We start from the raw sequence: 16,947 nt of genomic DNA, 5'->3' as shown, positions 1-16,947 counted from the left end.
AAACCTTACTTCGAAGGTTTCGTTAATAGAACCCTAGATCGAGGGACTCTTCTTCTTATCTCGCTCTCTTTCTCTCTATGTTCTTGAAAAATGACAATAGAAATACAGAGAGAAATCAGGAGACAATGAAACCAAAATAGCAAGAAAAAAGTTGCGAGAGAAGAAGAGATCGAAAGGGAAAAGGAGAAAAATAAGAAGAAATGGAGGAGAGATGGTGGTGGGTAGTGGCAGATCTAGGATTTTCATCCAGCAGAACTAAAATCAGAGTTCAAAATTTTCAAGTACAAATATGTTATCAAATAAAAACTTTTGAGAAATCTTGTTTTCCCCCTATACAAACACTTTCTTTGGTTTCTTATTACTACTTTCATTAGTTTTAGGTAAAATTTACTCACTCTCTCTACCATAACCCTGAATTGAGGGTTCCGCTGAAATATTTGATTAAGAGTTCGACCCGAACCCTCGATCGAAGTTTAGTTTCAGTCGAACCCTCGGTCGAGGTTTAGTTTTAGTCGAGCCTTTGATCGAGAGTTTTGTCTTTCTTTTTCTCTCTACAATAGAGAAAGAGAACGATGGAGAGAGGAGAGATAGATGAACAGAAAGAAAAAGAGACAAAGAAAGAACAATATGGCGTGAGGGATGCTCTTTTATGTTTCCCATTTGACATTTTCTTTTCCAAAATAGAGTAATAGGGGTGAATGCCCACTTTCGAACCAATCAAGCTAATTGAGCACTGTGTTATTATTATGACCAGTCAACTATTGATTATTTTCCTAGTGGTCTAAAATTTTGTTTTAATGTGTTTCTCCGAAAGCGAGGGTAGGTTATAGCCTACCCTAGCCCTACAGTAAATCCGCCACTGGTGGTGGGCGGCGAAAGGAAGTGGTGGAAGAGAGGAGAAAATAGAAGAATAATATTTTAAATGATGGTCTCGCAGATGACTGGCCGACTGACAACGACCAACAGAAAGAAAGTTACAATTGATAGGGAGGGAAAGAGTTTTTACGAGAGAAGTAGAAAAGGAAAAGATAAATTAGCAGTTAAAGTCGACTGGCTAAAAAAATCAAATGAAGACTAAATGGTCATATTTAGACAACCATCTTCTGAGTTGGTCATCTTTTAGGGGCCAAAATAGAATTATCTCGTATCTTATACGTGACCACCTTAAAGCATGACATGGCGTGAAAACGAGCAATCTCTATCGACACAAATTTTTCTTTTTTATGCAATGACTGTTTATGATTCTTATTGGGGGGCCCTGTGACCTATCTGATGACTATTTATGTGACGCTGAAATTGAAGCTAACTTCACTTTAAAGATTAAAGAGTTTGTTAGGTTTAGATCGAGTGAAACTGAAATTTAAGTTCAGAACACCTTCTAGATTTGGATATATCCACAAGAGGCCAGTCTACTAACTTCCAAGAGAGTCTTCAAATATATGTAACATCTTTTTAGGAACTTTACATATTTAAGTTAGAATTCATTGTATATTTTAGAAAAACATTGACTTGTTGTTGTTGGCCTGAATTTATATTTGGGAAATGATAGAGTGACTTAGAAATTGGTACTTAGAGGGTGACATATTTCCTCATTTAGAAATAAATGCGGTCCCCACCGTAGTCAAACTTTGAAAAAACCTTGTCTTTTAGTGATTCCACATCAGCTGGGCACTAAAATGCCCAAAAAAATTTGGGCTCTCTAGCATCTCCCTTTATATTTTGAGTTAGAATTTATTGTGTATTTTGGAAAAATAAAAATTCATATTTTCTTTTGCGGAAAAGGACTATAAGCAGTGTGGGACTATCTTCGGATGCTACAAATCACGCATTCACCCACTTATTATTGGGCTTGGACTTTTATCTTCTCCAAGACTGAGTTGACATCTATAGGCACCCCTAAGATTGTATTGTAGGCCACTATGGAATGAGACTGTTTAATTATCGGAGTATTAAATCGCCTCCGTCATAGCTATTAACTTCACAAAAAGTAACTATGATAGTATTGTTCTCATTGTACTGATATATCGTCCCCCTTTTAATATAATAGAGACAAATTAATGAATTTCGTAAGCTCAAATTAATGGTGTTAAAGCGAAATGAGTTAACTAGTTATCCGAGCATTCAAAATGAAAAATATATAGGTTCTGCTTCTGAGTCGTTCAATAACCAAAGAACTTTTTAGAAGAAACAGTAAGATGATAATGTTACAAGCAAAGTAGATATGTAGTAAGACTCAAGTTTAGGTTTCTGAAAGATTCATATTGTGAGCATGAAAATGCAAACCCCGGAGATTTTTACCAATTTAATGGATTCTTTGATTGTTGAAGTTTTGCAGCATATGAACTTTCCATCTCTTCCTGCAACATGCAATGAACATGAGATTCAGAAGTGTTCCCTATAAAGGAAAATAACAGCCAGCACACGAGACGACACTATAAAAAGTCGGGAGTTTTGTTGCTATGAAGATCTAGAGCCAAAAGAACTGCGCTTTTGGTAATGGGTTTAGATCATTTGATGAAAACGTGGGTGACAAATAAACAAATCATCCATTATTTGTTTTAGAAATGTTGTTGCACAACCAGGAAAAAAAAAACACTTCGGATTTCTCGTTTCTTTCTCTCATGATCCATGATTGAAGTTGGTGAATATAATTCCTCCTATTTCACAAGTCAACGATTTAAATCCACAGTAAAAGAATGGTTGTTTACCCACTATAAACGCGGTCACAACTACCAAAATACACTAAAGCTTACAAACTTCATATGCCCCAGGATCCCCGGCTAATCCTCATGAAAAGCCATGTGCTGACATGTTTATTGTTTCGCTAGTTGTCGAAGATGAAATCCTCCTTGTTGACTGATCGACAACTTTGGGTATCTAATTTTCCTAGTATATTCTTTTAGGAGAAACTTATGCACAAAAAAAAAACGTCAGCAGAATTTAGTTATTGATTAGAGAGGGATACCTTGCAAGATTTCAATAGCGGCTGTAAGAATGATGTGCTGAAAAACCTGATATATTTGCCAAGTGAGGTTCTCTCCAATTCTGCATATAAATGTAAAGCAAAAGATTTTATTACATTCAAGTGATGATGTGAATCAAAATTCACAAGAATACATATCTTAGATCTCTAAACTGACAGTTATAGAAATGGATAGTCTGATATCTGAATCTGTATCTGAGTTTCTTCAAATATGTGTAAACTTTTATGGGTCATTAATCATTATGATCCAGCTTGGATCAAACAATCAAAATGCACTAGTATAAATGTTGAATTCAGCACTCATTTGTATAAGTGTTGGTGCACATTGCACGGTTGTCGGGAGGTACGGAGAACTGAATTTTTGGAGTGAAAAATACTTAAATCAATAAGTACAACATTCAAGTCTTGTGTGACGTACCATTTTCAAGATCTCCTCTTAAACCTCCCTTATTTATTTCTTCTATGAGCTGCAAAGTTAGCAAATACAGACGTTAGCCTTCTCAAACTTGATAAAGTACAAGTAACCACAAGACTAGGAACGGGATATATAGCAAACCCAACAAAGAAACCAAAGATGGAATACTTTCATTTATCTGAGGGTAATTTATACTGAAGCTTCTGCAAACATGCTTACATTAGGAACAGCTGTCTAGAGATCTGGAAATCCTATTTTTGTCTTCTTAGGTAGTTTCCGTACTTAACTCATACTGATGAAATTTTAGGATGCAAAGCTATAACACTATAACAGTGCTATCAGAGTGAGTATGTCTATTTGTCTAGTCACTAAAACTTTGGTTTAGGTTACTTGGTAGATGATTAAGGATCCAATGTTTCACCCTCTAAATCATTAACTTCTATCTAGAAATGTATAACTTTATCTTAATCTTGAGCCATTTTATCCTTCCCGGTTCCCACCAAAGAGGCCAACTCATGGGTCAGTTAACTACAAGCTTACCCTAGAAAGAGTCGGTACTGTTGAAGGATCAAATTCATCGCAATGCTCAGGGTCAATCGGGACACATACATGGCCTGCAAAACAATCAAATAGTTTAGTGTATATATTATTATATATATACACTCATGAAAGTTGAGAGCTGAAGTGGAACAAGCTGGTCTGAAGTAACTATTTGAGTGTTAAAATTTCACAAATAATCCTCACCTGTTTTTGGGTGCACGCAGAATGGTGCTTTTAGCAAATGATTCGTATGTTTTGTAACCTGGAAAAAATTAGAGCAAAAAAAAGACATGTCAGAAGATTAACAAGATATGTCTGCAAGTGGTACGAAAGGAAAGTTTCTGCACCTCCATGTCAAGCCTTGGGTAGGTATACGAGAAAACAATTTCTTCCACGCACCTACGAAGGCCTGGTACCTAAAAACACAATGTAATCAAACTAAGTATCACTTTGAAGTATGAGAGGTACCAGAATGACCAAGGAAGCAATGTAAACAGCAATACAATAAGATCCAATAACATTAACAATATCAAACTGATTTGTGGTTCTTATCCCTTCAACAAAGATGGTAATAGAAGAGCCAGAATTAACAAATAAAATTCAAGACAAGAGGGAGGAGAACAAAGATGGTGAGAAGATGAAGGGGGACCGAAGAGGAGAAAGGAACTTTTGAGGAACACCAATTCTCTACTTTGTTTACTGCATTATGAAATTTATAAAGTTGCAATAACTTGCAGTCAAAGATCATGTAGACATGTCGTCCAATCAGTGAGTTGTTGGGTTGGGAATTTCGGAGGTCCTCCACCTTAATCAAATGATCTTCAACAGTGAACTCCTATTTTTTAGTTATCCTCTGCTGTTTCGCCACTAGCTAATATTGTGGAGTTTGACTTTTATGTTGGGTAAGTGAGTTTCATTTCCACTAGTAAAGAATCCCTTATATAAGTAGTTCTGTACCTTATGTTTTCCTGACTGCAGTTGATGCTTTAGTTGTTTCCACCGATCACTATTAACATCTTCTTTCAAATAACGTTTGTCTTCCCAATTACTCTGAAGGTCAGCTGTAATAGCTGCAAAGATAATAGAAATGGACTTCGTTCTAGTGAAATAAACTTTGTCTATAAATAAACATAAACTTTGTTCTGAGGATATTGTTAAATTCCATACATTCATTTGGTACCATCTTAAGGATCTTCTCATATCTCTCCTTCGTTGCGAACAAATTTTGGCCAGAGAGCAATTTATCTTCAAAGTAGGTCTTCAAAACTTTTTCATATGATCTTCTGCAGATTATAATACCATTTGGTTCAGAAAAGAACCGGAACAGTTGAAAATGAAGCAAGGAGGGCCAAAACTTACACTAGAAGAGGATGAAGAGGAAAACTTCCTAAAGAAACTTTTGTACTATTTCCTTTATCCTGAAAACAAAAAAATTTTATCGAAACCCATAAGATTGGTTCTAGCAAAAATATATTTTACATATCTAATCATGAAAGAAGTCATGATATACCACCTTATTTACACGGAAATAGTCTGAAACTGCGGCTCTCTGCTCATTAGTTAACCTGAAGAGTGTGGACCAAATTAAACCTTTGGAATTACATACGAAGGTAGAAATCTATCTATAATTCCATTTTTATACAGTCACCTTCGAGCTTTCCCATCACAGACCCAACAATGAACACCACGTCGACCACTATACACCCATAGAATGTGACTAAAACCAAAGTCATCTGCAACGGGGATGTTAACAAAGTGAAGATCTCAATTTCATTTATGCATTAAAAAACAAAAAATCATCAAGATGTTATTATCAAACTTTCTTAAATGTTGTTTTATCGTGGCAAGAAAATAAATTATAATTATGACACAAATGGAGGAATGGATAACATGGTCTCGATAACGCATTAAACAAGTGTAATACATAAGCCAATGTATATATATATATATATATATATATATATATATATTATATATATATTATATATATGCGTGTGTGTATTACACAGTGACCTTGTGTGGCCGAGTTTTCCGTCTAATGAATAGAATATGCAGTAAACCTGTGTGCAACATTTCCTACCTCTGAGGGCAGTATCAATCACTTTAATAGCAATTGTCATTAACGGCCAGCAATCTGAGCAAACATCAGCTCCTGAACAACAATATCGAACATCATCATAATCCGTCATATCCTGTAACAAAAAAAATGCATTTGGTACATTAAACAGCATGTCACAATAATCTTATGTTTAAAGTTTTAAACTTAAAAAAATTGTTTAGTTTCATAAAAAGGTATTAACATACAATATCGAAAACTAGCTCCCTCTCCACTGGAGCGAAAACATTGTCACCAGTTTGGGCATAAGCATTCTTCTTAGAAGGCTGTAAAAGATGGCAATGTTAATAATTAATGGATGATAATGGATGTTAATAATTAATTTTGATTTTGAAAAGCACGAAAATCATACCTCTACACTATATACAGGTCCGATATCAATTTTGAATGGGCAATTGTCTTTGATTGAATTTTCGAATTGAGTTACACTGTTGAACGACTTAAAACGAATATATACATCATCTTCCAGAGTAAAAGAAAACTCTCTCCGTGCAAAGTAGGAAACGTCACATGCCGGATGCTTCCCATCTTAATCCAAAAAGCCGGTCGGATTCACATGTGAAAAGAAGAAGAAAAAGTTGAGCAATGAAAATCAAGAAGTATTTGGGGAAAGGTAATGTAGAAGAAATTCACATACCATTTCCATAGGACATCCATTTAAACATCTCAGCATATGGAAACAACCTTACTGTAGCAAAAAAGAGTCACCTTTCAGCTTTCTGATTAAATTTTGCTGATTCTGATTGTTAAAGGACAAGAGAGAGAGGGGGCCGGGGGGCAAACATTTGCCCTAAAATAAAATTTGAAAATTACCATAATAAACTTTAAGATAATTGACATCGAATCCTTCTTCAAGAACCAACTTTCTTTGTCTATCTTCAGGTTCATATCCATCAATCATCATATCATCTTTACCATTATCAATTTCATCTTTCGTCATGTTTTGGAACTTCAAACTAAAACCCTAATCCGAAAAAAAAGACAAGATTCAGATCAAATAAACCCTTTTTTTCCCAAGAAAGACAGACTCAGAACATGGGTTTAACCTAAATCGACTATGCCAACAATTAAGACAGAAAAAAATTGAAGCTTGAATAAGAAAAGGGCGTTTGAAGATTATGTTACACTTTCGCATAAAACCCTAAAAATTACGAGTAGTGATCAGAGCACGATAGATACTTACGAATTCAGCACTGAAGAAGTAATCTACAAGTTTGCTCACGTCGATTGCGCGAAACGAGATTTGTGAGTTCGGTGGGAGAGAGGAAATTGGAGAAGAGAAATGGCGGGAATATTTAGAAAATACAATGACTTTGGCGGGAAAGAAGAAGGGAAATCATAAGGTACTTGGCGGACTACCAATGACCAGGGGTGGGAAACAGGCGAGTCGCGGGTATGAGCGTTCACGGGCACTTGAAGCATCGGGCGGGCCGGGTCGACCGACCTCATTCCCATCCGTGGATCAAGCTTGGACATGGGCGCCCAACCCATTACCACCCCTAAATCAATCATGGACCATACATTCCCATAGACGCAAATTATTTGTTCAAAAGAAAGGATTTAGGGATATTTTGTGCTACTAAAGAAAATTGTCTCTCTCTCTAAAATTGTCTTTCACAGATCTGAGTTTTTCCTCCGGCAAAGGGTCCCCCCTCGCCGGAACCCTTGTACATTTCTTTAGTACTCCCTCCGTCCCATATTCAATGACCTAATTTCTATTTTGAGTTGTCCCATTTTAGTGTCCCGTTTCTAAAAATAAAGAAATGAACTTTTCGCTCTTTTCAACAATACCCATTACTATAAATTTAATGACAACTTTATTTAAAAGTAAATTCAACTTTTTCATTGTAAATTACAAAACTTAATGAGGTTACAATTGGAAAAATCATGTTATTTTTTAAAGTCAAACTCCAATTAATGATGTTCTCTTGAAAAGTTATGTTTTCAAAATAGGTCATTCTTTTTTGGACTGAGGGAGTAGTTTGTTATCTTTCCATAAATAGTTTATAGGGTCCCAGTTCGGTGTGGTAGCCGTTGTGTTCTTGATGAGGTGGTGGTCTTGGTGTATGTGGTGGTTAGATTTATGGTTTATGGTTGTGGGGCGAAGGGTTTGAACGGAGTGATGGTGGTCTGATTTGGTGTTGTATGGTGGTAGCGGGGATTGAACGAAAGTGATGGTGGTGGTTTGAGTTGCTGTGTTTGGTGTTGGTGGTGGCATTGAATAAAAGAGATGGTGGTGGCTTGAGTCAGGGTTCTTGGGGGGTTTTCAGTGGTTTTGTGGTATGATACGGTGGTGGTTTTCAATGGGGATGGTGGGAGTTTGTTTTTGTGGTATGATATGGTGGTGGTTTTGTGGTTTGGATTATGGTGGTTTCCGGTAGTGACGATGGTTTTCATCGTAATGGCGGCGGCGCCGCTTTCCCGTTAATGGCAACGGTGGTTCTCTTGACTAGGGGCACCTTTAATCTCAATACAACAATTTTTTCGACCTTTAGAGTCTTTTCATTCTCGATCTTGAGGATCTTTTTCTTTGTTCGACCTTTAAGATTTTTTTCTTTTTAGTTGTGTCTTCTCATTCCTTTCCCTTCATGAGGCACTTTACGTTCGAAAGTTCTGCGAAGAACTTTACTTATGTAACTCTCATGTAATTCTCAGAGGAATAACGATCGAATACCATGTAATTTTGTGGATCAATTCACTTATGAATGTAATTCTGGTTTTAACCCAAAAAACAGGATTTAGAATATTTGGCCAACTCTAGTTTTACCCTATTTTTTCTTTTTGAGTTAAATAGTTTGAGATCAATTGACGAAATAAAAACGTGGATTAGCTATGGTTCAACGGAATCCTAAAAGTTCTCGTTTGGGTACACATGTAGCTTATTTTATAAGTTTTTATATTAACCCGTAGAAAAATCGCTTAATAATAAGTAGTTTTTGTCGTTTGGTAAAACATAATAAAAGAGCTTTTTTTTATCTTCAAAAGCTACAACAAGACGTTTAATAAAAATAAGCTAAACGTAATTTTTTTATTAGATACCCAAAATCTAATAGACAAAATAAAAAAGAGCTCATCTGTAACATTAATCAAATGAACATATGATAGAAAAACATAAATAAAGATTTTTCTACAACAAATAAAGTTTGTATAAGATTTTGGCAAAGGATTGTTAAACCAGTAAGATGATTATCAACTAAATGTATACTTTGGAGGTATATCGACCATATCTTGAGAATGAATTATAAACCCTACAACCAATTTGCCCACAAAAATAATCAAACCGTGCAAACAAGATCATTGTGATGGTTTACCCTAAAAATTGTGTTAATGCACTGTACATCACTAACTAGCCAGATGAATGTCAAAGCATACAAGAAAAACACAAGAGTGTCTCACTCTAACAAACAATTTAGAGAGAGAAAGCTTGAACTAAAAACCTTGTAGCAACCTTGACAAAATCCTTCCCCAAATTCTTAAACAAACTTTATTAGTTGAGTTATTTTCTTTTTGGCCCCCTACTTTGTGACCAGCTTCCCTTATAGCCCCTTGTTTTCCATAAATTCAAATTTGGCCCTCTATTTTCATGTAAATGCCATAACTACCCCTCCCATTAATATATTTCAAAATTAATTTAATTAGGAAATATCTCCCTCCACCTCACATCCCTCTCCACCACACATGTCTTTCCACCTCACCTCTCTCTCCACCTCACCTCGCTCTCCACCTCACCTCGCTCTCCACCTCACCTCGCTCTTCTCCGACGAAGGTCGCGCGACCGGAAAATTCAACATAAAAAAAATCTCTCTTCCTCTCCTTTCTTCTCCCCCCTCTCCTTTCTTTTCTCCCTACTATCTTTCTCTCTCTAAAGCTCCGGCGAAGGGGAAGAGCCCCTTCGCCGGAGCTCCTGATTTCCAGACTGGTTTCGTCTGGAAACCAGACCAGACAAGATATCGTCTAGACCAGATCTGGTCTGGTTGAAACCAGATGAGATCTTGTCTCGTTTGGTCTAGTTTCCAGACGAAACCAGACCTGGTTTCGTCTGGAAATCAGGAGCTCCGACGGAGGGGCTCCTCCCCTTCGCCGGAGCTTTAGAGAGAGATAAAAGAGAGTAGGGAGGGAAGAAAGGAGAGAAAGAGAGAGGGGGAGAAGAAAGGAGAGAGAGAAAGAGGAAGAATTTTTTTATTATTTTATGTTGAAGGTCGCTGGTCGAAAATTTTTCCGGCTGGCGACCTTCGTCAGAGAAGAAAGAGGTGAGGTGGAGAGAGAGGTGAGGTGGATAGACATGTGTGGTGGAAGTTAGGTGGAGAGAGATATTTACTAATTAAATTTATTTTGAAAATATATTAATGGGAGGGGTAGTTATTGTGTCTACAAAAACGATCTTGATGTATAATTGTTATAACATTTTTCTTGCATGGACTATAAGAGTCATTAATAACAAATGACGATTTTCATCAGGTACATGAGGATTGAAGAAGTGCACACAAACCGCCATAACAACACTTTCACTTTTAGAAGCTATCAAACTACTATCCACCACACTCTAATTATAAATTCTTTATTTTGTTTCACACCATAAATTAGATGAGATAAAAAAACACCCTAATAAATCAAATGAGCTACTTTTTGGTATTTTTGGAAGAGTATGCCACCAACTGAACTATTAGTGGATTGATGCATTATTGTACCAATGTCCAAATTGGTTGCTTAAAAAGAGAAGTGATATTATATTCATCCCCTGACATATACCTCCATAAATTGCATAAGATAACTCAAATGTTTTTGTTTGATTTCCTACCCAGCCATTTTCAGTAATGAAATTAATAAATAAAACCAAGTGTTTTATTGTCAACTACCCCAAAGAGAAGAAACAAATTGGTGCAATACTCACCATTATTGTTAGATATCTACAGTTATGAGGTATGTAGACGATTGATTAATTTTAGAGAAGTTTTATTCATCCCTCCATTTTGGTCCCTCTCCCAGCTCTCCGTCGATGTGACAACATATCACTTGGGTGTGGAACAATTGGAAATAGACTTGTGAGAAAATATACTCCAGTGATATGTCGCCACATCGGCGGCGGGCTGGTGGAGGGACCAAAATGGAGGGATAAATAGAATTTTTGTTAATTTTAAGTAAATGTGACAGTGAGTTTGATAGAAATGTAAACTATGATTTATTCAATGGTTATTTTTCAAATGACCCCTACTTTATGACCAGCTTCCCGCTTAGCCTCCTACTTCATCGAAAACACTCAGATGGCTCTCTTTTTCAGTTACCGTCCATTTGACTGTTAACCTTCTTTTCCCTTTCCCAAAACTACCCTTCCGCGTTGTCAATCTCTCTCTCCTCCATCGCATCACCTCTCTCTCTCTGCCGCGTTGTCAATTTTTGCTGGTGAAAAGAGCAAAAAAAAATATATTTATTTTTTAATTATGGAGGTCGCCGACCGTCACCGGAAACTTTGGCCGGCCGACGACCTTATCGGAGAAGATGATGAGGTGGCGAGAGGGATGACGTGGCAGAGAGAGGTGATGAGATGGAGGAGAGAGAGGTTGACAACGCGAAAGGGTAGTTTTGAGAGAGAGAAAAGAATTTAACGTACATGCGACGATAACGAAAAACCTACTTTCTTACGATTACGAGGTTCATTCGAATATGAAATCCAATCCCGGAAATACAACATCCCACTTTTTTTTACGGACTCAACTCTATAAGAATGCTTATATGATTTGTAAGTTTTGTAATGTTTGTCAAAATTGCGTGGTGACTTTCACCCCTGACCCGAGCCGTACTGCTCCACTCTTCCTCTTTTTTCGTAAGAGGCATTGCAAGCAAATAGCTTTTGAAAAGCGGCGAAGCTTGTAGAAAATATAAAAGTTTTCTTGTTATTCGCAGAGGGGCCGCGGAAGAATATTGGGTTCGAATCTCATAGCCCCGATGTGGCGAAAAAGAGCTATTTTTTTTCTTCATTAGTATAAATCCAATGATTATACAGTTCTTCGAAGGAGAGTTTTCCTGTTGTGCACAAAAAGATCTTTCCTTTTAACATTTCCAAAGCACATGCCGAAACAGGTGAAATCAAAGGACATTACTTGAATGTTACTGCAGGTACATGCGAAGAAATGATCAAAAAGGATTTATTCATCTGGGTATTTTTGATAAAGTAGGGGCTACGAAGGAAGATGATCATAAAGTAGGGGGTCATTTGAGAAATAACCTTTTATTTAAATTAGATATAAATAAATTAGACATAAGAATAAACGGGTTCTCAGATTCTATAAGATAGCCTTAAAGATATTTACATGACGTTTAAGGCCTAAGAAATAAATGGGTGCAATATTCACCATTATTATTAGATATCTACGATTATGAGATACGTAGATGATGAATTATTTTAAGAGAACGTGATTGTGATTCCTATAGAAATGAAAATTTATGATTTAGTGAAATTTGATATAAACGAAGTAGATGAAGAAATAAATAAGTCTTTGACTTTACAAGATAGCCTTAAGCGTCTTATATTTTTAAACAATCGTTCAAAATACTATTCAATTTTTTGTTCTCCACCAGCTCCCAAGGGGGGTCCAAATCATGTCGGGTATATTGGATTATTAGGTCACGCCCAAGTAATTTACAACTAATCTTACGTGTATTATTAATATTTATTTAAAAAATTAATTAACTATATGTACGCATAAATTAATATAGATGAATCTGGGCCGTTCATTTTAAGTGTTATGTTACTCCATGAAGAAGATAACACATAAGTTTCTTTATTTATTCATTAAATACCACACCTAACCGACAAATATTTTGGCCCATTCTTTTTACACCAAAAATTCCATTTCTTTTTGTTTTGTTGAAAGAAAAAAATCCCTTGATTGATATTGCAATGATAATGGCCGGGCTATAAGGTTAAATTCCATATGAAAAATTTTGTGGTATTCGTCACATTCCATCTGCCAAATGACTAGTAAAGTTTTTTTGAATTGTTGAGCGTGTGTCTCGAACCCTTGACCTCTAAGTGGAAGATTATACCTCTTACCACTCCAACCAAAGGTTGTTGGCAAATGACTAGTAAAATTGACTTGCTCACCATTTTTTTTAACAATACTTAGCTCACCATTTTTTTAACAATACTTGCTCACCCATTTAAAAACTATATTCTAGTAAGGCATTATTAATGGCACAGAATCGACAATAGATGTCAATCTGTCTGTATGAGTGAAATACAAAAATAAATTAAATATATCTGTTATAATAAAACAACTCTGTTAATTATTCAGTAGATAAATCTGGCCGTCTATCTTTGTGAAAGTTTTGCATTTAATTCTTTATTTTTAGTGTCACCATCTCTCTCTCAGAGTTGGTGGTGGGGTGGGTGGGGTAAAAAACACTTCTTTTATTTATGGGTTATTTCTCAAATGACCGACCTTCTAGTTTATGGTAGCTTCTCGCTTAGTCCCCTAATTTATCGAAAAATATCCAAATGACCCTTTTTTGTCGTTACTGTGACAGAACCGTTATAGTACCATTTTCTATTCGGAACTTACACTTCTTTTAATTCTTTGACATACTTAACCTTCTTTCTCGCTCTTACTCCAGAAAACCCCTATCTCTCTCCCACTTTTTATTTCTTTCTCTCTCTCATCATTTATTTCTCTTTTCAAAAACTCTATCTCTAAAATCTTTTCAGAAGTTCATCTTCAAACAACAAATTCAGAGAGCATCTTTAAGTGATCTTCATGGCTTTTGCTTGTTATTGTTGTCCTGCTTTTGATTTTTAGGATAAAAGTGACACAAAAACGTTCTCCTCTGGAAGATCCTTTTGATGTTGCTTCCAATGAGGAAATCGTATTTGTAGATTCCGACAAATCAGAAGAAGAGGAAATGAAAGGATCAGCTGAAAAAGATTCAGATTCAGAGGAATCTGGTGAAATTCCCAAACTAGTTTCAAAATCTCAAAAACTCCCTTATAAATACCTTTATCAGATCTCAAATTGCAACCATTTCTCTATCTATTATCCGCTTTCCTTTTCTATTACTATTTCATCTTCTTAACTTTTCTCTCTTTATGATTCTATTTCTTTCTCCTCTTTCTCTTTATTTTATCGATTTGTTCGATCTGAATAAAGAAATATGAGAAAAGAAATATGATAATCCACTAATCAAATAGGGTATGAGGAAGTCTCGATCGATGCCGATGCTAGTTTTCCGATTCATTGATAATAATCATAATTTGGTGGTTGTAAATTGATTTCATGCCAAAATGGAAGCCGATTTGAGCAGTGCGAGTCTGATTATTCCACTTTCATGGAGTCCTAGTACATCTATCAGCGATGGCTCTGAAATAGATACATGTGTGAGAAAGAGAAAGAGGTTTTAGAAAGACAAAGAAATGATGCGTGAGAGAGAAAAAAGTGTTTAGAGAAAGAGAGTTGTATGTCAAAGAATTGAAAGAAGGATAACTTTGGAATAGAAAATCTGACTTTAACAGTCCTGTGATGCTAAAGACAAAAAAGAACCATCTGAATATTTTTTTTATAAACTGGGGGTTATTTAAGAAATAACCTTTTTTTTTGTTAAAAGGCCCTTCCTTTTTTTTTTGAGAAGACGACTACGATCTACGTACGTCGTGATATTTGGCATTTGATACATCATAGATTTGATAAGCTCGATAACTGCCCGCTCAAACATTAACAACACCGGGCCTATAGCCCAACAAAGACAATGATCTGAAGCCCAACAACTTTATTAATACCTACATAATCCCAATTCAAATAACCAAAGATTCCACCTTCACTGGGATTCGAAGCTGGGACCTCCAGGGATTTCTGGAGTTTATGTCAACACCTTGGAAACACTTGAAAGCCCTTCCTTTTTCTGGCCATACAAAATATTGTCTTTTACACCTATTTTTTTCGCCCAAATTTTATGTGCCCTCCAGACAATCTTGTATTTCCCCAAGCACTGTCATTATTTTATTGAATACACCAACACCTATAAGTTACAGGAAACAAATTTAGGCCGCGGCTTTGGGGAATAAAGAAAATTCTCCGGGGAATTAATAAAGAATTTTCTTAAAACTAGTCAAATAAGATTGACTTTTATGTCTATTTTTTATTGCTAAGGGGCTTTTAATTTTAGAAGATGCTATAACTCATCACCTCTCTACAACCTCATCTTCTCGCCACCTCATCATCTTCTCCGGCGAAGGTCGCCGGCCGACCAGTTTTCCGGCCGGCGACCTCCAAACATAAATTTTTTTTTTTTTTTTTTCTCTTCCTCTCTCTCTCTCTCTAACACTCCGGCGAAGGGAGACCTTCGTCGGAGGTCCGGTCTGTCCATGAACAGACCTCGAAGGTCTGTCCACGAACAGATCCGGTCTGTTCGTGGACAGACCTTGAAGGTCTGTCCATGAACAGACCTTCAAAGGTCGGTCTGTCCACGAACAGACCAGATCTGTTCGTGGACAATTCCATGAACAGACCAGATCTTCGGCGAAGGTCTCCCTTCGCCGGAGTATTAGAGAGAGAGAGAGAGAGGAAGAGAGAAAAAAAAAAAAATTTGAAGGCCGCCGGCCGGAAAATTTTCCGGCCGGCAACTTCGCCGGAGAAGATGATGAGGTGGCGAGAAGATGATGAGGTGGCGAGAAGATGAAGTGGCAGAGAGAATAGATGAGATGGAGGAGAACTTTCACAAAAATGTAATTTGCATTCCTCATAAAAATTTATTCCCCGGAGAATTTTTTAAAAAATCTGAATTCCCTGGAGAATTTATTCCCCGGAGAATTTTCTTTATTCCCCAAAGCCGCGACCCAAATTTATAGGGCAATTTGGAAGCTACCCCACTCAAACTCATGAATGCACAACCAACTTAGCCAGAGTCTGCTTCTTTTAGTCTTCTCTTAATTTCAATATTTCATGCCCTCTTCTGCCATTATATATATAACCTTACTCAAAGAACTAGCTGGGAGAAAAAAAAACCCAAACTAGCATTTTCATGGATTCTACTATATCTAATATTTTCATTCCCAATAATGAACTTTCCCGATCATCCTCCTTTTCTTCTTGTTCATCGTCATCTTTACGATCATCCTCCTTTTCTTCTTACACCCATGATACACCTTTAAATTCTTCAAATATTTCACATACCCATAACTTTAATGGAGTTCCTTTCTCATGGGAAGAATCCCCTGGAATTCCAAAAGTATATTCCAAATCCTATTCTTCTTCTTCTTTAGAAATACCCAATAAGAATATGGTCATTCTACCATTACCTCCTAAAACTCATCTTGAAGGGGTTACTAAGAAATTTGAGGGCCTTAATAGGAAAAAGGATGAAAGCTTGGAAACGGATCCATTTGTTGCTGCACTAATGAATTGTTCAAATGATAGGCGAAATGGAAGTGTAAAAGTGGTGTCAAAAAGTTTAAGTAATAGGTTTGGTTTTCTTGATGGTTTTATTCATAGTTCTTGCATGAGAAGTTGTGAAGTCTCTGATCAGTCAAGTATTTTGTTGCCTAGATCAAGTGGATTATCTAACAGAAGGTCTTCTTCCAAATGATTATATTCATAATTATGAGTATATATATAATTAAGCAAGTTTACTTGACCATAGTAATAATTGAAGTTTAATTAAGAAATAGGTTTTGTTATTACTAAATTTGTAGCCGTGAGTTCGATGTTTTTCTCTTCTTTCTTCTCAATGTGGAAGATTCCTACCGACCAAGTTGGGCGGAGCCGCGGAGCTGTCTCGTTATTAAGGGTTTCTTTTTCTTATTGAATGTTGTCATTAGCTAAATATTTGTATTTTGTTTTTTTTTGTTAAAGGTTTGTAAATTTGTTCGTAATTGAATAACTAAATGAATTATATAATGAGTTTTTC

General features: G+C 36.2%; 2 protein-coding genes across 2 annotated transcripts; one reads left to right on the top strand and one right to left on the bottom strand.

Moving 5' to 3' along the window:
- Positions 1–2,054: 2,054 nt before the first annotated feature.
- LOC147532341 (uncharacterized) lies at positions 2,055–7,554 on the bottom strand. The gene is made up of 17 exons (XM_086649116.1): positions 7,238–7,554; positions 6,868–7,018; positions 6,692–6,742; positions 6,407–6,582; positions 6,243–6,320; positions 6,019–6,130; positions 5,587–5,671; positions 5,452–5,503; positions 5,298–5,356; positions 5,106–5,221; positions 4,896–5,008; positions 4,286–4,354; positions 4,143–4,200; positions 3,939–4,012; positions 3,402–3,450; positions 2,966–3,045; positions 2,055–2,357 (listed from the first exon to the last, which is right to left on the bottom strand). Exons 2-17 carry the CDS (start codon positions 6,992–6,994, stop codon positions 2,295–2,297), a joined length of 1,362 nt encoding a protein of 453 aa, XP_086505242.1. The 5' UTR covers positions 6,995–7,018; positions 7,238–7,554; the 3' UTR covers positions 2,055–2,294.
- Positions 7,555–15,884: 8,330 nt separating this feature from the next.
- Positions 15,885–16,947, top strand: LOC147532340 (uncharacterized). Its single transcript, XM_086648957.1, has one exon. It carries the CDS (start codon positions 16,063–16,065, stop codon positions 16,624–16,626), a length of 564 nt encoding a protein of 187 aa, XP_086505083.1. The 5' UTR covers positions 15,885–16,062; the 3' UTR covers positions 16,627–16,947.

The sequence above is a fragment of the Eschscholzia californica genome, unplaced genomic scaffold (assembly GCF_041429995.1).
Source record: "Eschscholzia californica isolate CP2 unplaced genomic scaffold, dmEscCali1.0.p SCAF_6, whole genome shotgun sequence".
In the NCBI taxonomy this organism is placed as follows: domain Eukaryota; kingdom Viridiplantae; phylum Streptophyta; class Magnoliopsida; order Ranunculales; family Papaveraceae; genus Eschscholzia; species Eschscholzia californica.
This window is presented reverse-complemented; position numbering and strand designations above follow the sequence as displayed.